Here is a 20,270-nt window from a genome sequence, read left to right as displayed (position 1 = left end):
CTAACAGCTTATGCATGTGTTGCTAGGCAAGCTAATTAATTGTGCAGCTGGCTAGCTATCGGTTTGTTTTTTATTATCACTATGTATTGGAACGGATTTTTTAGTCAGATCCCTCGTATTTTTGTGACCACAATAACTAGCTTTCTCCCCTTCAGTTTCTCCCTACATCATCTTTGAGTAATGCTTTTGTAAAGCAGCAAGCATGTTCGTAATTCTTTTGAAAGAGAAAGAGCAGGCTTGGTGAGAATCAAACATTAACACAACGATTGTTCCGCTTTGGTGCTGTCAGCTGGGAAAGAATAAGGACCTGAACCTGTAAAGATAAAGAGCAGACCTGAACCTGAAGCAATTATTCAGGGGAAACACTGCAGCAACGGCCGGCAGATCCAAGATTCCCACTTGATGGAGGACCTTTCAAGGTACTAAACATGATATCGAGTGCATACAGAATATTTATCAACACCAAGCTATTGTCCTTTTGCACTACACTTTTCACTGATCACAATTTTTTCCCTTCTAAAACTGCTTTCTGAATGTCAATAACAATACTAGGAAACGTTAACAACATATAAGATACTTGGACAGCACTGGAGCAGCAATTTGTCATGCAGTTTGGCTCAGAGAAAGAAAGCAAAGCATCGATTCAGCGTTTCAGCAATACATGTATAAATGCACCGGCATAACAAAGTACATCAGACGTGCCACCTCACGAGACATTCGGATTCAACAAAGTCAGATCTTCAAGCTTGTAAATTTTACTATCGAAATGAGTGTGTTTATCCTTCCACAAGTATTTCCACTTTCTTATTCAATGGTACAGCATTGAGGCGGACTCAGTATAGTAGAAGCCTTGCTATGAACGTATGATCATTAACCGAAATCCTGTTCAGCAACGTATGATACGTCTGCAAGTATAAAATCATAAGAGAATCATCGAAAAGTAGAATCGTGTTGACACCTTTTCTCCTCCCTTGTACTACCGCAGACAGACAGCTTAGACTTGGCTGTTCTTGGATGGTTTCCAAGCATACCAGAAAATCAGTGCCAGTCTAGACTGAGTGCCATGGTATCGGAATTCTCGCAAAATCTTTACCTATCAATTTCTTCTGGTAGTTCAACATTTCCAAGATATATTAACTCCATTTCTTCTTTCCAAATCTGTGGTCCAGAATAGGAAAAAAATTATAAACAGATGCATGTTACAAGAACAGGAAGACATCAGATACAAACAGAAAGGTACAAAGCGTACATTGTGTCGAAATTCAATCCTGATGTGAGGAACATTTGTCTGGTGGATGTCATTGCCCTCAGGACCCCTTCTGTAGTAGTTTCTCCCAATCCAGTGAGACTACAAAAGACAAAGTTAGAACTCATAGAGAGGTGGAATAAAAGGGCAAACACATCTGTGAACCAGAATCTGGGGAAAAAAGATCTCGTATAAATACAAAATCTATACCTTGCGCCTGTGCGAGAAACCAGATTGGTACACAGAATTCCTAGCGATTTCACACAAGTCACATGAACTCAGCTTCCAAAGCTGCCAAAAGAACAAGCAATCCAAATTAAGATCTGAGTGGGTGCAAAACATATCACAGATATAGAGGGAACGCGGGATGGAGGGAGATTACCGAAGCTGCAATACTGTATTCTTCAACCAAAGGTTCTTTTGTTAGGTGAATTTGCAGAGGGTCATCAGTTGAGAGAGAAACATTAAGTCCTCTTAAGAAAAATGTCGGTAAAGGGTTCCGGTGATAGTCAATAAACAATGAGTTGTTACTCAAAGGAGACATTGCAAGACCAACCTGAATACAGGCAAACAGAAGATAATTAGTTTCATTAAAAAAACAGATAAATAAAATCAAATGGATGTTCAATCAATAGCTTTTACACAAGTAATATCTGACCTGAGCAAGATAATACAAGTACTGAAGGACAGGGGATTTCCTCAGATTCACCCCATGAGCAATGTTATGAGAAGTAAGAAATGCCGCAGCAAGATGATCAATATCACCAGCCTGAAGATAATAATGATCAGGTCAAATGTTCCAAGTTAAATCTATATATTAAGGCCATGTTAATCATATACCTCCCCACAATGTGGACGAAGTTTGATTGTCGTCATGCCCTTGGACTCACGAAGCTGCACTTACGAAAATGTCAAATCAACCAACCTGATGAACGTTAAAAGAGAAGCTAACTAGAAGCTAGAATTTATCGGAGATGTGCATAAACATATTTGTGTTACTTTTCATTTACTGAACACAGGGTGCAACAGGCAGAGGTCCATGAACGAAATGTTTACCTTGTTCAGTGTGTACAGGTTAGCGTAGCAATAGTACACATAGTATGCATAGGCTGGATTGAAAACATTAGTCCATTGCTCAGGGGTTGGCATGTGCTTTGTTGGGCGCCTTTCTGGTTTGCTTTCATCATCCACCAAATCCAACCCAACGACCTGAAGAAAAATAGTACAGATCTTCAGCCTTGAGCAAATATAGCAAATAAGAAGAATGCTGTGAATAGTCCATAACAAAATAAGAAGGAAAATATAATAATCCATTAATAAGGCAGATAGCAGAAATGGTTAATGCCAGAAATGGCTAATGCTCAAAATTAGTGATGAGTGCCTTTAGCTGAGGGAAATTGTTCTCATCATAGTTTTCTCTTCACAGCAGTAACTTTTTATCAAGGTTATATCCTATGTTTTTATAGAAGCAGAGAAAATACCCAAAAAAGGATCCTGTCAATCAGCATTGACCAATTAATAATTTTAATATATCAGATAAATCAGCATTGACCAGTAACAAGAATATATAAGTATTTCCACTAACCTGTTCTAAGAAAACATGCAGCTGAGGATGTGAAGCAGGATCAACAGTTACTTCATAAAGAGGAAGAAAAATATTGTCAAGGAGATTTTGGAATGAATTAATTGTGCCGATCTCCCTATATATATTGTATATCCGAGGAATCTGCGGAGAAAATTGAAACGATGGTCAGTGTAGCTATTCTGGTAAAACAACAAAAAAACGCACAAATTATATTCATGTTCAGTTTGGTTTAACCAAAGCTTACAATTTGGTTACTGAACACGCTTGGAAGAAAAAGGATTAAAGGAGAAAGACAACACCATGAGCCCAGAAACAACGGAAGAGGAGGATATGGGGCATCACCTGAATTAACCAAACAACGTTCTCACTGTACAATTCATTGTTCACTATCCAACTTGCCATCTGATCCCATTCACTTTTCTTTCTCCCGTAAATAGATATCCGATACTCAGCCATCTGATGAAGTGTAGTTAACAAGTCATTAGCCGGGGCCATTTTAGTAGAAAGATCATTAAAATCAGAAGAACTAGTTCCAGTACTTTAAAGAGCCACTTATGAAAGAAAAAGCACCTGATATTTACTTGCTTCAAGGTCAGCAAACACTTCTTTTGTCAGCTCAGCAAGAAAGCGACCTGACCATGCACATGATACATTGACAATGAGCTCAATGCAGCATGTAACAATAGTTGCACCGCAATTGAGATAGAAGGTCAACAAGAAAAAAGATGTGCACCTTGAATAAGGTTATCCTGCTTTAGAAAGATCTCCCTCAGGCGAGACTGGCCACATGGATTATATTTCAGATTGAACTTGTCAAATCGATGAAATGTACTCTTATCAGCATGGACATCTAAGAGATCAACATTAAGGTCATACCTGGCAGACAAGTCAGCAGGTTACTTCAAAACTGGTAATCAAAAGACCGACAATAGTACAATCGCGTAAATAAATTAAATTACCCAGTCAAGTCCAAACTCTCAAAAACCTCCTTAAGAGTTAAATAGGTCCCATCTCTAAAGATTACAACCTACATAGGTCAATTTTATTAAGTCAGGTACAGAACATCCCAGATCTCAGGTAAAGAATTGTTAAATTCCACATGAGACAATAACAGGAATTCAGAAAACAAAAAGGTGGATGCACCTCATCAGGTTCCTTCCTCAACTTGGACTTGATAAATCTCAACAAATGCTTCTGGTTCATGCATGCCGAGTGATGAACATGAGTATCAACCTTTCGGACATTGTAGAAATCCCGATGTGGTGCAGCTTTCTGAGCAAGCAGTTCTCTATCCGCATTGACCATCAAGTGAAGATTAAATTTCTGACGAATCCACAAGAGTGAACAAAAAAGCCAATGTAAAAGTCTGGCGCATGCACCATTACCATGTATTCAGTAAGATTTATGAATTAAGGTAGCTTGAAAAGTCGATCTGAAACACATTCACTATATGCCAGCAATAATAGTAGCACATACCATGTCTATAGATGCATAAGGAGCCCTGCATACAGCAGGAGATTCCTTTTCTATACAAAATACCAGAGAATATATATGTAAAAAGTGCCTGTCAACATGAACCGTCGCATGCTTCCATGAAAAGGCTTAGTTGTTGGTGCATTCCCTTCACTAGACTAAGTAGACTTCAAAGCATATACTAAAGCAGAAAGGGCAGCAGTTGAAAGAACAAAATATCAAGAGAATTACTTGCTCTAGAAGATTTAATCGGTGATGACACACGGTTCGGATATCCCCAGCAGCCAACACACGGAGGATGTAGTGCATATCAGTAAAGAAGGTAGTTGCATCAGCAACAGGATAGAGTCTATCTTTAGCTGCAACAACATAGAGAAAAGGCGATGATCATAAATACAGGTAGATGTAGAAACTAAAAGACTGAATTCCTTTGTTACTCACAATCTTTGTTGGGGTATAAATGAACAACACCATCAACCATTTCAAAATGGTGCTGAAAGAGGGGGGGGGGGGGGAGGGAAAAAGAAAGTAGCTTAGACAAATCTGTTTCTGATCAACATGCCAATATCTAAAGAAATGCACTTACCTCAGTTTTAGCCTGATGTTCATAATTGAACGGGTTTGGATTAGGTTTTGGAGTACTAGGATCAGTTATGATTTCCTTCTCCCAGGGAGCAACTTCTTCTCTGAATATGTACCTCTCACGCAGCTCAAGACATTTCCGAAGAACTTTGTATGCTTCAGTTTCGACAGGAGATGGAGTCTCTGAGGCAAAAAAAAAAAAGTGTATAGGACATGTAAGCAAATAACACTAGCAACAGTAGGTTTTATAGCAAGTCAGCAGTTGGGTGTATTCATTCCAACACTCAACCTCTCAGTGAAAAGAAGTCCCCCTCTCTATCTTACCCCGCGCACCCACACCCAACAAAAGAAAGAAGATGCAGGCGTGTGTACACATGCAAAGAAAATAACAAATCCCATGAGCTTAACATCTATTTTTGGGAACACCCAATGAGAAAAGCAATATTAGCTGAACTAACGAAAGATTCAATCAAATTGATAGAAGGATAAAAGTGGTACATACCAACAGCTGTGATGTTGATCCTACTGAAGGTCTCATGTTCAGGTTCCTTTCTAAGTATATCAGCTGCTATTGGGTTAAGCTGGGGCACATGAAGACTGCCGGTTGCACTATGAGATCTAATCATATGTGTTGATGGTACTGATTTTAACTCCCCATTCTGACTCACTTTATCTGGAAGGGGCTCTGATTCCTGAGCAATGGAACAAAAATTTAAACAAATCACTATCTATTGATACCAATACAAGTAAGATACATTTGCAAGGAAAATAGAATATTGCCCCTAAACAAGAATTTGTAGGACTACACCATAGGAGAAAATGTTACGACAAAGTTGCCGAAGAAATACATAAAAAGAACAATCAAGTTCGAAGTGAGGAATTAGTAACTACAAATAAGCACATCAACAGAAAACAGGAGAAATAACCTTTTGTAATTTCATAAGCAATTGAAAATATGTTTTACCCATTGAACGATGTAAATCATATTGATGCCTGGTAGTTACTAGTTACCTAGAATATTTTAACCAGAGAAAGGAAAAAAAATCTGGAAATAAACATAACTGCCCAGACGAATTAACCCAATATCAAGGGGAAATAATCTACTCATAATGTCGCAGCTCCGACTTGTCCAGGATAGACGGATGCTAGCAGGGTTCATCTCTGCATAAACATGCTCGCAACATATACATGATAATTACTCGGTGTACATTATTTCCAACTTAGCCTTCAGGTTCCATTTATTTATACAACATTTCAAATGAAGATCGTCAAACCAAACAATTTATGCCATTGATAAGTACAATTTACCCACTAGTAGAAATAACAGACACATTGTAAGAGTGATCATTACACAACTAAGACTTACAATAGCGTCATTTGTGCCCAAGTAAGCAACATCATTCTTGGCATCCAGAACAAGATCTTCCTCGTCGTCTGAATCTTCAATGCTCTCGAACACATTGACAGTAGGGACGGGGGATTTTGGTGTGGTTGGTCTAACGATAGCTCCAACTCTTTTTGTCGAACCTGGAGAAATTGTTGGCCTGCCTGATAAGTGAGGAGAAACAACGTTAGCAAGAGAACTGGTCGCATATTGCAGCCAATTGTGAACGTGTTTTCATGAACAGTTGAAAGTGAAAAAAAACACGTCGCTACGAGGGTCTACAGGGTCATCATCCCCGATCATCATCAGTGGTGGCTTATTGGGTCTGGTTCCTATTCGAGCAAATTAGCCTACGAGGCGTTTTTTACTGGGACCATCATTTTTGCACCTTGGAAGCGGGTTTGGAAATCTTGGGCCCCTCTCCGTTGCAAATTCTTTATTTGGTTGGCAATTAAGGGCCGCTGTTGGACAGCTGACCGCCTTGCAAAAAGAGGACTTCCTCACCCATCTGTTTGCCCCCTTTGTGATCAAGCTGATGAAACAATACAACATATCCTGGTTGCTTGTGTTTTCGCAAGGCAAGTTTGGACAGCTATCTTTCTTGTGTTGGGCTTGCTTCCCCTTGCACCGAAGCTAGAGGTTTCTCGTTTTTCAAGTTGGTGGTGCAAAACAATCAAGGCTGCTCCAAAAGAGATAAGAAAGGGACTGAATTCACTCATCATTCTGGTTGCCTGGGAGTTGTGGAAGCATAGGAATGCTTGTGTCTTTGAGGGTGCTAGTCCCTGTATTCAAAGAGTTTTATCTGTAGTTTCTGAAGAGTGTTTGTTGTGGTGTTGGGCTGGAGCTAAGGCTCTGCAACAGCTTCTTAGCAGTTTGCTTCCTTTAGCTGTTTAGGCGTTTCTTTGGGCAGTGGACGTCTGTTTTTCTTAGTGTGTGGCGCTAAGAGTCCTGTAATTGGTTTCTTGGGGTTGCAGGCTCTGCCTCTCCTCCGTTTGTGTTTTATTCTCTTCTTAATGAAACGACACGCAGCTCTCCTGCGTCGTTCGAGAAAAAAAAACTCAGTACTACATCCTGTTCTAATGTTTAACCATGCCCTTATTAAGACACTTGAAACACTAGGCTGCCATTAGTAGAACCACTGAAAAAAAAACTCATAGAGGTGAACAATCTAGATATCATTTCAAGGTGCCTACTTTTGGAACATTTTTAAATTTTTGGAGAAATTCCCAAATGTCCAAATCCACATAATTCAAACAGTGTATTCTACACCTAGAACTAGAAACCACCGGACAAGAGGGATTGATTAATCCACAACGCCACGCCATCCTTAGTGATTAGTTAACATTATCACAAATTGAGGACGAGTAGCAATCAGTTCTCTGAATCAGCACAGCACAGGATGTATGTACAGTAGCACTGAACAAATCAAACGATCGCGCTCGCGCACATTATACAATCTCATACGAACCCTTGATGCTTAAAGCGCCCGCATGCGTGCACTTCTTGCGCCGATGACATCACTATGGGGTGGAGCGGAGGAGACAAGACAAAAATAAAATAAAAGTGGGCGCGTACCCTCTCGGGCGGTGTGGAGCGGCCGAAGCCCCGGCGGGATGGGCAGGGTGCGGCGATCGTGGTCCCTGGGAGCCGGAGGGGGCTCTTCGTCCTCGCCGTCCGCCAGGTCGTAGTCGCCGTCGGGGTGCAGGTGGGTCCTGCGGCGGTTGTGGCGGTCGAGGGAGCGGGCGAAGCGGAGGAGCTGGTCGAGGGTCTTGCGATGCATGTAGTAGGCGGATGCGGCGGCAAAGGAGGCGCCGACGAGCGCCGCGACAGCGAGGTTGAGCGCGTAGGACGACTCCATGGCGCCGCCGCCTGGTGCCGTGCTGGGGTTTGGGGGTGCTGGCGTGGAGACGGGAACCGGCGGGCGGGTATGCTTTTATAGCAGGGGAAGTGTGGGAGGCTGACCGGTGGGGTCTGCTCTTTCTTTATACTGTAATGTAATGTAACAGGGGAGCGAATATCTGTGTGGACATTCCCCGGGGGCACCTTGGAATATGTTCGCCATTTTTCTTTTTCTTTGGTTTCAAAAATCAACTTCTTTATTTCTTTAAGATAAGAATATTGGTTGCTGTACTGACTGACTTTCAACAAAGTGAGCTTTATTCCTTCATTAAAAGTGTGCTTAAAGATAAAATTTTCCTTCAACCCTAGGCAAAAGCTTTCTATGGGCCTTGTGAACCAATGTGGTAATTCTTATGAACCGAGACCAAATTGAATATTTCCTTCTCCTTTTTTAGCCTTTTACTAACATAAAATAGATATGTTTTTTTCATCATATGTTCAACAAAAAATAGCATCCAAACTTATAATTGCATCTAATGAGGCATCATGGCTCAAAAACATATAAAAGGCTCTCTTCATTTGAGGCTACTCTCTAAAATTCTATGGATACTGGACAACTACAACACTATAGATGCCGAAAGAATATTCGGAACCAGTGCAGAGGCTATTCTGATTGAAGGCTAGACAAATAACATGATTGAGGTATGTAAATCAAACCAGTGAAATAGCTTTCTAACATTAGATAGATATAGAATACTAAAAGTAAAAGCCTTATCGAATATTTAACTATGAGATGTATACACATAAAGAATATATCACACATAGATAGGTATGTACAACACTGTCGGAGGGTTAACTCCTGTCGCAGGGATCCTGAGGGACCCCTTTTTAGAGATTCGGCCGGGGGATGATCCTGAATATGTTCGCCGGAGAAATAAATGGGTATGAATGCGATGGCCGGTGGGGTGAAATGATCTAGTGCGGAACGGAGTAAATGCGCTGGTGTTTAGACAGGTTCGGACCGCACGGAGGCGTAACACCCTACTCCTATATGTATACTATAAATGCCTTGAGAATGTCCCTCAAGGATATTGCTGGTTACAAGAATGTTTGTCTATCTTAGAGCCTGAGGTTCCTTGTTCTTCGGTCTGCGTGTATCTGCTGGCTTTGGGTGCTCTCGATCTTCTCTTCTCTACCTCCAAAAAACTTCTCCAAAAGCCTCTCTTCTGTCCGTGCTGCCGGCGGCTTTAAATACCCGCCGGCAGTAGCGTGCCCCGAACGGGAGGCGGGGCACAAGTTCCGAGACACCATAAATGGAAAGGGCGTCATCATAGCCTCTGTGCGAAGTGACCGGGGGTGGAAAATGCGTCCCACGCCCGGTCATCCGTCACCATAAATGCACTGGCAACGGACGCCGTGGAGAGGGCCCACCGGGCAGCCGCAGAGCGGCCCGGCGTGCCCGTCCTGTCTTGTTCTCCTGCTGCAGCAGCGCGGCAGACGGAACGCCTCGGCCCTGACGACGTTATCCCGAGGCGGGTCGGATGGCACGGGATGGGACCCGTGCATTCAATGACCCCACGCCCTTCTGTCAGAATGTGGCAGGAACTGACACCGAGCGTGGCGGGAGCAGTTGGAGGTGACAGGCCACACGCGCTCTTTAAATGCGGCTTTGGGCCTTTGACTGGCTGACAACACATTAGTGGGCCCCTCGGGGGCCACTGTGGGGGGCTCTCTGAGTCGTCGGGGAACTGAGTGCTCGGAGGTCACTGTTCACCTCCCCGAGCACTCTCTCCCGAGAATGCCCTTTCTTGATCCTCAGGGAACCGAGTGCTCGGGGGTACTGTTCACCTCCCCGAGCACTCTCTCCCAGGCACGCTTGTACGGATCCTCGGGGGACCGAGTGCTCGGGGGCTGCTGCACGCAGCCCCGAGCACTCTCTCCCGGAGCTTCCTTCAGTGGGTCCTCGGGATACTCGGGTGCCCAGGGGGCCACCGCTCGCGGCCTCAGGCACATTTCTCCCGGTACTTAGCTTTCCTGATCGTCGGAGAACTCGGGTGCTTGGGGGTCACCGTATACCTCCCCGAGCACTTTCTTCCCGGTACTTAGACTTCGCAGATCATCGGGGAACTTGGGTACTCGGGGACCACTGACTGTGGCCCCAAGCGCCCTCTCCTGGGACTTAATCTTTTTTACCTTGCGGAGGAGACTCCATGGGATGGCGCCACGTGGTGGATTGCTGGCCTGGCCTCGGGATTCGGGGACTCCCGGTTCCTGATTCACCGACAAACACATGTTAGGAAGCTTCAGATATCGGGGAACTTGGGTACTCGGGGACCACTGACTGTGGCCCCAAGCGCCCTCTCCTGGGACTTAATCTTTTTTACCTTGCGGAGGAGACTCCATGGGATGGCGCCACGTGGTGGATTGCTGGCCTGGCCTCGGGATTCGGGGACCCCCGGTTCCTGATTCACCGACAAACACATGTTAGGAAGCTTCAGATATCACAGAACCGAATCATCGGTGCCTGATATTTCCAGAATAAAGAAAGTACATATCAGGAAGGTTTACATTGGTTACCCAACCCGATACGATCAGTATTTAAAACAGATTTATCTACTTGGACGTCAAGAAAGACAACTCCCTATCGACTACGGCTCAATAAGAGTCGGTACCTCACTTCTATACAAGGCGGAAAGGCTGGGGGAGAAAAAGAGAACAACACGAAACACGCAAGAGAACTCGAGGCAAGCATCAAGACCCTAGAAGAGAAAATATTCGGTGACTTGAGCCTTAAGTTAGATTAGATCCGATCTACTCTTTATAATAGTTTTAGCTACAGTGCTTGTACTCGAGATCATCAATATACGGCAACAACACCCCCACATGATGTAGGGGATTACTCCAATCAGAGGCCCAAACCTGTATACATCGATTGTCTCCTTTCATGATTAATCCCTGCACTCGAAGTTACCTAGTCAATTTACGGACATATTGTTATGAACTAATCTTCAACAGTTGACGCACCAGGTAGGGGCCTTCTTCTGTTTCACAGGATTAATCATGTCTCAAGCTCACGTTTACGTTGGATTCTCCGACAACGGCTTCTACGACCACTTCGAGTCGACGAAGGATAGCTTCGAGTCCCCTCTCGTCGACTCGAAAATTATCTTCGGAACTATGGTTTTCTGTGGGGATGGTCAAGGTGGACTGATCCACACTGATACCCTCGAATCCAGACCAGTGGATGCGTACCGTGAGGTGGGACATCAAGAGTGGGATCCCGTGGAGCCTAATGCTCTCCACTGCATGGACACCGACATTGACAAGGGTGACAATGGTGATTCTAACGCTAGCTAGAATAGCCGAACAGATCGATTCGTGTATATGGCTAGAAGCAACGACCCCTCATCGGCTGACCTGATGGCGATAGATCCAAAGGCCGTGGTCGACAACGGCGCGAAAATTCCCAACTAGCGACAGCTGTCACTACCGACGCCAAGTTACCACCAGAAACATCCACAGCTAGAGCCTTATGTGCACCCAACACGACCCTCCATCGGTGAACCACGGGAGGGCAGATGCCTCCTGACCTCTCCCGATGACTCCTAGTGGGTGCGCCTCCGCCCGTGATGACCCACGGCTCAAGGGAGAATCTCCCTCCGAATAGTCATCATGAAGCTTCATCGGCTCGACCGCCACTGAGCCTCGGTAGCGACGTATTCAGTTTTCCGGACGCTAACATACAAGGAGCTCATCTGATTCTCGGATCTCTTTCAGAGTTGGACTCGGCGAATCTACTAACTCCTATGGTCAATCAAGTAAAGATCCTACTCAATGCAGCCCAAATCCAAGTTGCTCGAGGAAACAATCCTAGCAATTACAGGCCCCCAGTCGGTACGGTCCCGGCTCGAGGAGCCACGGGTGGGAACGCTCTCGAGTAAAGAAATCTCGGACGGGAAGCTCAGGTTATCGAGCCAGAACACGACACTGTGGGCCAAACTGTAGCTGCCCCATCCATAGGCGCAGAAATTAGGAAGACCTAAGGAATCGAATTCCTCACAATCGGTGTGATCTACGGACGGTGATCGAAAACCACCATGAAGAACGACGTGAAGATGATCGCCGCCACTCCGACCATAGATCTACAGGACGAGATGGTCGACATGACCCCACTACTCGAAGAGCCAGGCGTGATAGTACCCCACCACCTCCTCCTGAAGAGTTCGACGGGGGCTGCGAGGCTTTCGTGCACGAACTTCAATCGATTTGATGGCCCGAGAAGTTCAAGGCGGGCCCGATCTAGAAATATGACAGAAAAATCAATCCTAATGAGTAGTTGTAGATCTACACCACTGTTATTCGAGCAGCCGGTGGTGACAATCGAGTAATGGCCAATTACCTGTTAACCGCTCTTGATGGACCAGCAAGGTCCTGGTTGCTAAACTTGCCGCCCAACTTGATTAGTTCATGGGCAGAACTTAAGGCTCTATTCATAGCCAATTTTCAAGGCACATTCGAGCGCCCAAGAATGGAGAACGACCTCCACTAGCTGCACCAAGGCAACAACGAATCTCTTCGAGATTTCATCCGCAGGTTCAACGACAAGCATAACACGATCCTGAACATCTCAGATGAGTCGGTAATTATTGCCTTCAAACAAGGTGTTTAGGACACAAACTTGCGCGAAAAGATGGCTACTCAGAAGATCCGCACGGTCAAAGAGCTTTTTGAGTTGGCCGACAAGTGCAGGTACGCGCTAAAAACCTCCAATCTGGCAAGGACAGTCCTGAGTCCTCGAAGAATGGAGAAAAGAATAACAAACCCGGTGACAAGCGCAAGGGTCCCTATCGGTGACATGGGAACCAGGGTCCCCGAGTCCCGAAGCCAGGACAGCAGAATGCCACGTGGCGCCTTTTCTCGGGGACCAACTCCCCGAGGGCCGAGAAGAGCCAATTCTGGGAGGGGTGCTCGGGGCCATGAATAGTGGTCCCCGAGTACCCAGAGTTCCTTGAGGACCCGAGAAGAGGCAGTTCCGGGAGGGGTGCTCGGGGCCATGAACAGTTTTCCTCGAGTACCCAAAGTTCCCCGGGGACCCTAGAAGAGCCAGTTCCAGGAGGGGTGCTCAGGGCCATGAACAGTTAGCCCCCGAGCACCCGTAGTTCCCCGAGGACCCGAGAAGCCTCTTGCCGGTGGACCCCACAAAGGCTTCACGGTGAGGTATCAATCGGTGGGAGGCCCGATGCTGCATTTAAGAGGGAGCGTGGCCGGTCACATCCAACCACTCCCCCCACGCCTATTGTACTGAGTACGTCAGTCCCTGCCACCGTTTGGCAAGAAGGCGTGGGGACATTTAATGCGACAGGTCCCATCGCACGTCACCCTGCGGGGCCCATAAGGGAAACAGCTTGGAGATATCGTCGCTGGGCTCGAGGCGCATCGCCTCCCCCCTGCTGTGTCAGATCTACTCTGACCGAGTGGGCATGCAGGGCAGTTCGGCGGCTGCCCGGTGGGCCCCCCTGCACCTGCTAAAGTTGGGCAAGAAGAAGCTTGATAAAAAGATCAAGGCAAACACTGAGCGTGGCAATAAGCAGGCTAAGTCAAACATGGAGGGTAACGAGCCCCAGTTCTACGAAGCTGACCACAGCTTGGCACACATCTTCGGAGGATCTGCCGCGTATGAGTCCAAGAGACAGTACAAGGCGGTCGAGCGAGAAGTTAACTTGGCCCTGACTGGGCCCACTCGGTATCTCAAGTGGTCGGAATAGTCGATCACCATTGATCAAACCAACCATCCGATCGTGATACCACAGCCTGGTCGATACCCGGTCGTGGTTTAGCCGATCATACTCAACATCAAAGTTTCTAGAACTCTGGTCGATGGTGGTAGTTCGCTAAACCTCATTTTCTCCAAAACATTGGATAAGATGAGAATTCAGAGGTCAGAGCTTAAGATGGGAGTCGAGCCTTTCCACGGCATAACTCCCAACTCATCGACCATACCTCTCGACCAGATCGAGCTGTCGGTTACGTTTGGCACGCCTGACAACTTTCGCACAGAAAAGTTGACCTTTGATGTCGCCCAATGCTAGGCAAGTTCATGGCGGTGGTTTACTACGCCTATTAAACACTCAAGATCCCGGGTTCTAAGGGGGCCATTATCGTTAAAGGGGATCAACGCGCAAAGGTCAAATGCAACAAGCAAAGCCTGGATATGGTTGAACACTTCGGTCGAGTAGACATCACTCCCAAGGACATAAAATCTAAGCATCAAAGGCTCCAAGGTGTTGTCGAGGGCCAAAGATTCCAGGCTCGTAAGTCTTGCTGACACTTCTGAGTCCGACGACGCCAAAGGCAAGAACAACGACGGCATCAACAACAAAAAGACCGATGGTTGCGTCAAGGCAGTGCCCCTCAACCCGTCTGAACCATCCAAGACGGTTAAGAATGGGGTCAATCTTGACCCCAAATAGGAACACGAGCTCATCACCTTCCTCCAGGCGAATCAAGACGTGTTCGCATGACAACTGTCCGATATGCCTAGGGTCCCCAGGGAGGTGATGGAGCATTGAATAGCTATTAAATCCGACGCCAAGCCCATGGTGCAGAAGCAGCGAAGATTTGCAGAAGATAGGAAGTGGGCCATCCAGGAGGAGGTCGATAAGATCCTAAAGGAGGGTTTCATCTGAGAAGTGCGTCATCCTACGTGGCTCGTGAATCCCGTCCTCGTCAAGAAGGCCAACAACAGATGGAGAATGTGTGTCTACTTCACCGACCTCAACAAAGCTTGACCCAAGGATCATTTTGCTCTCCAGCGCATCGACTAGAACATCGACTCTACGGCAGGCTGCGAATTGCTATGTTTTCTATATGCCTATTCAGGGTATCACCAAATTAGCATGGGATTAGAGGATGAGGAGAAAACAGCTTTTACTACTCCCTTCGGTGTATTTTTTTATATAAAGATGCCTTTTAGTTTAAAAAACGCTAGTGCTATGTATCAAAGGTTTATTCAAATTGTCTACAACCCCAAATTGGGTGCAATGTAGAAGTATACATTGATAATGTCGTAGTCAAATTAGAAACCAAAAATGCATTGGTTGATGATCTCATGGAAACGTTCGACAACTTCAGGAGTTATCGCATGATGCTCAACCCCGAAAAGTGCATGTTTTGTGTGTCGTCCGACAAGCTTCTTAGCTTCCTGGTGTCAAGTCGCGGCATTGAGGCCAACCCGCGTAAAATTGAGGCTCTCCACCAGATGCAGTCACCTTGAACACTGAAGGAGGTTCAAAAACTGACATGTTGCATTGTTGCTCTTAGTCGATTCATTTTCAGGATGGACGAGCGAGGAATGCCTTTCTTCAAGTTGTTGAAGAAAGAAGACCGATTCAAATGGACAGAAGAAGCGGAGCGCACCTTCCAAGACTTAAAAAAGTACTTATCTTCCCCATTAATTCTTACATCGCCTAACAAGAAAGAGGAGTTCTTTTTGTATATTGCAGCTACCCACAAGTTGTAAGCATGGTACTAGCGGTCGAACAGAAATGTCCCGAGAAAAATGCCAAAGTCCAGAAACCTATTTATTACGTAAGCGAGATTCTACACGATGCTAAGCTACGATATCCACAAGTATAGAAGCTAATATATGCAGTATTGATGTCTTCCAGAAATTACGGTACTACTTTCAAGTGCACGGGATCATTGTCATAACGACGTATCCACTGAAGGATGTAATACACAATCGGAAAGCTACTGGAAGAATCGCACAATGGGCAGTAGAACTGAATGAGTTCGACATAAGCTACGCACTACGCACAAGCATGAAATTCGGAGTGTTAGCAGATTTCATCACCGAATGGACAAGCGTTGAAGAAACAAGGCCAAACATGGTTGAAGATCACTGGACGCTCTTCTTTAATGGATCGCTCACGCTTTAGGGCTCGGGGGCTGGCATTGTACTCAAATCTCCAACGGACGACGAACTCAGGTACGTTGTGTAATTAGACTTTAAAGCTTCTAATAATGTTGCAGAATATGAAGGACTGCTAAACGGGCTCTGCATAGCTACATCACTTGGGATTAAACGACTTCTTGTGAAAGGGGACTCACAGCTAGTCATAAATCAAATTCAAAAGGAGTATCAGTGTTTGAACAACAACATGATAACTTACTTACTTGAGGTACGAAAGCTTGAGCAAAAGTTCGAAGGGTTAGAAGTGACGCACATCAGAAGGAGTGATAACTCTAATACGGATGAACTTGCTAGACTCGTTTCTTCTCGGGCACCGATACCCATAGAAGTCTTCGTTGAGAAACTCCTTAAACCATCTATCCCGACAGTCGACGAATAGATGCTGCCCAACCAGACTAGCAGTCTGACCAGGTCAGCGAGGCAGAACCCGTAGACACGGATGCTACACTACTCGAATGCAACCCAATTTGGATGACTCTGTACCAAGCCTATCTCGAGGGTCGAGACATCCCTGATGATGATGCATCTGCAGAGAAAATTGTTCGTAAATCTAAGTTCTACGTCTTGGGAAACGATAAGCTCTACTGAAAGGGGAGTAACAGAATCTTGATGAAGTGCATCACTCAGGAAGAGGACAATAAAATATTGATTGATATCCATGGAGGCACGTTTGGCAATCATGCGTCTTCTTGCACCTTGGTCGGAAAAATTTTCCGCCAAGGATTCTACTGGCCGACTGCCCTCCAGGATGCTTCTGAGCTGGTCAAAAAGTGCAAGAGCTGCCAATTTTTCGGAAGGCAGACCACTCGATCAGCCCAAGCTCTGCAAACAATTCCTCTTTCTTAGCCTTTCTCCGTCTAGGGCTTAGATATCCTGGGACCGTTCACAAGGGCCCAAAGTGGTTACAAGTTCCTATTCGTGGCTATCAACACGTTCACCAAGTGGATAGAGACTGGACCCGTAGGAAAAATAACCACATAAGTGATCAAGAAGTTCATGAGGAGCATAATTACTCGATTCGGCATTCCGCATTGGATAATCACGGATAACGGTAGCCAGTTCAGAAGCGGAACCTTTATTGCGTTTTGCGAAGAATTCGGCATCAAGACTTGTTTCGCCTCAATAGCTCACCCTCAGAGTAATGGTCAAGTTGAGCGTGCTAATGGTATAGTCTTGCAGGGTATCAAAACTAGGGTCTTCGACAGGCTAAAAGCCTACTCGAAACGCTGGGTAAAAGAGCTTCCCTCGGTACTATAGGTCGTTCGTGCATCGACTAATAGGGCCACCGGTGAAACTCCGTTCTTCTTGGTTTTTGGAGCTGAAGCGGTGCTCCCGGCCAAGTTGCCGTTCGGGTCATCTCGATTGGAAAGTTACTCAGAAGAAGGGCAGGAGCACTTACGAGCGGATGACATAAATTTACTCGAGGAGTATCGAAATTGAGCATATATTCGAGCGGCTAAGTATCAGCAGACATTGCGTAGATATCAAAGCCAGAGAATTCAGCCTAGGCAACTCGCTGCTGGGGACCTCGTCCCGCGAAAGGTACAGAAACAGGCCTAACGCCACAAGTTATCACCCAAGTGGGAAGGACCTTACATAGTAGTCGAAGTCACCCGACCTGGGTCAGTACGGCTATCTACTCCGAACAGAGAGATACTCGAGCACTCGTGGAACATCGACCAACTTCGAAAGTTTTATTCATAAGATAGATTACAGAAAGGATCCACCTAGCTCTGGTAAATAGTGAAGATGCACCACCTCCGAAAGTTTGGAAGCGTATGGACCCTCATTCACCTCTGAATGAGTCGAGGAACCTTCTATACTCCTCCCTCGGGCGGCAGCTGATCATCCCAGGAATCGACCGCTGGCCAGCATACGGGCCAGGAAAAGTGGCCGATGCGAAGGTCCTACTAGAGCTAATGATCGGTGCCGGTGATGCCAAGTGGTCTTCTGCGTGGCGCGAAGGCGATCTGGCGGTTGTCGACGGAGAAGGCGACCGTGCCTCCTTCGCCGGCGACGACTCAGGGGCTCTACCGCCGAAGACCTCAATGGCGGCTTGGTTGATGATCCGATCAAGATCACCACCATCCTCATTCCTTTTCGGTGTAGAGCACTGCACCGAAGCATAGGTCTTGATGTAACAGCGAACGCGCTAAGTGAGGGGATGACAACGATCCACAGTGGATGTTTCTTCCCTCTCCTTCTGAAGCCCGCTACTCGAGTCCTCGTCATCGGAGGACATGATGATGATGACCTCAGAAAGTATCATGGAGAGAGGCCTAGGGGAAAGGACTTCTGAGATCGGCTCAAAAGGCGGCGATTGAGTGGAAGCCATGGCTTCAAGCTATACGAGTCCTAGGATGCAATGGGTAAAAAAACAAAGGAGATGACGGACAAACGGTTTCGAGTTTCCTCTATTTATAGCGGGGGAAACGAGTTGTACTGTGTAAATATGGCTGTCAAGATCCGAAACGATGACATCGCCTTAGGCGCGAAAAGCGTTTGGTGGAAGTCATGATGGTATTATGGCTTGTCTCATCTCTGCAAGAGAGGGATGGGTGACCATTATGATGCGTCAGATCAAATGCTGCGGTGAAAATGAGTACAAATGGGAGTGGGGTCTTTTAATACCCACCTGCCCACTAGTTCAGGTTCACTCGATAACCATATTGCAATCAAAACCATAACGCTCTGGAGCTTGCATTCTCGAGTATTCAGTCGAGAACGAGCCTCACCCTTCGACCGACTCCATTATCGAGTACATGGTCGAGAGCGAGATTCGGTCGAGTACAGAGTCCTGAGCTATAAAACTACTTTTCGATCAATAGTACAGCCATGTCCTTTTCTACTCTCCGATCGACTAATTTCTTCCTCGACCATAGAGTCGGGGGCTACATCGTAATACCATATGTTTGTTATATATTTTTTTGCAAAATTTTATCTGGCTCTACGTGGGTCACATTGAATAGGACCAACGGAGGCATGTGTTAGGTCGATGACAAACAGTTATACCTCAGGAGGCATAAGGGCATAGAGATTGTCAGACATGTCACGCCTAACGGCCAAAAGAGTTCTAAAGTCCTAGTCTGCCTCGCATGTGCTCCCTATCAAGTTCATGTTTGTATGCTGATCGAATGCGCATGTTGATAAAAGTTCACAAAAAATTCAATATGGTTTTTCTTATTCTAGCTCTGTATTAGTCTTTTCCTTACTATTACCTCGAGTACTCGAGGGCCGCGCATCTTATAGCTTATCCAGTTAAGATTTCAGGTTTACAGATACATAGTCGTATGGTCTTGAGAACGATGACAACATGCCTCTATTAGTTATTGCATCTACTTATGCTAATCATATTTCATCAACAAGGAAATAGCATACAAAAGCATACTAGATTGGCAAAATGTAGCGTTATTGTGGGTATTCTCAGATCATAAAATGTATTTTACAAGTGCCAGAACTGGATGGACCATCAATCTGAGGGATTCTCCTCACCATCATCACTAGGCAAACTAAGCCTCAGAGACTCGACAAAAGGCTGAAACCACCGGTTAGACGCTTTCAACAAGTTTTGCGGCCTCTTCGCTAGTACAATTAAACCCGACTGTCACCAACGAAGTATAAAGCACGAGATTGTAACTCTTGAGGATATTGAGTAATGTAGCGGCGCTTATAGAGGCTGATTGGGTCATGCAGTCGAATGTCTGTTCCTTCAGCTCTTGAAAAGCCAGGTCAGCAGCATCCCGTTGGGCAATGGCAGCATCCTTCCAATCATCATGGCTTTCTTTTCGGCTCGCGGGATGTTCACCTAGTTCCTGAGTCTCTCCGTATACTTGACGTCATCGTCAATCTTCTTCATTGCGTCAACAAGAAGTTTTTTCTTGTTGCTACAGGAGGACTCAAGGCCTGAAAAAAGTAAACCAAAAAACTATTTTTTGTTAATCACCCAGCAATAGAATCACACGCTTGTGATTAGGTACAAACTTACGTTCAATTTTCTCCCTCTTGGCTTCGAGCTTTTCGTGGTGGTTCGCCTCAGCGGTAGCTACCTGGGCACCTGTGACTTGGAGAAGAACCTTTATTGCTACCCATGGGTCATTGGTTGGGATCGATATTGAGGTTTCTTTTACCTTGAGCTGCAGGTCTTCTTTAGGTGTGCTCAAGGCAAAATCTTTAACCGGAGGAGTGAGAC

At 45.6% G+C, this 20,270-nt stretch overlaps 1 protein-coding gene across 1 annotated transcript; it reads right to left on the bottom strand.

Annotated features, from left to right (window-relative positions):
* Positions 1 to 617: 617 nt before the first annotated feature.
* LOC133890757 (probable AMP deaminase) lies at positions 618 to 8,191 on the bottom strand. Its single transcript, XM_062331283.1, has 20 exons — positions 7,846 to 8,191; positions 6,253 to 6,434; positions 5,389 to 5,578; positions 4,891 to 5,069; positions 4,746 to 4,797; positions 4,536 to 4,663; positions 3,975 to 4,154; positions 3,791 to 3,858; positions 3,565 to 3,707; positions 3,402 to 3,463; positions 3,174 to 3,287; positions 2,832 to 2,972; positions 2,303 to 2,455; positions 2,087 to 2,140; positions 1,905 to 2,015; positions 1,629 to 1,802; positions 1,457 to 1,537; positions 1,250 to 1,348; positions 1,094 to 1,158; positions 618 to 905 (listed from the first exon to the last, which is right to left on the bottom strand). The coding sequence occupies exons 1-20, from the start codon at positions 8,126 to 8,128 to the stop codon at positions 887 to 889; spliced, it is 2,478 nt and encodes an 825-aa protein (XP_062187267.1). The 5' UTR covers positions 8,129 to 8,191; the 3' UTR covers positions 618 to 886.
* Positions 8,192 to 20,270: the final 12,079 nt, after the last annotated feature.

Source organism: Phragmites australis, chromosome 14 (assembly GCF_958298935.1).
Source record: "Phragmites australis chromosome 14, lpPhrAust1.1, whole genome shotgun sequence".
Taxonomy (NCBI): Eukaryota; Viridiplantae; Streptophyta; class Magnoliopsida; order Poales; family Poaceae; genus Phragmites; species Phragmites australis.
This window is presented reverse-complemented; position numbering and strand designations above follow the sequence as displayed.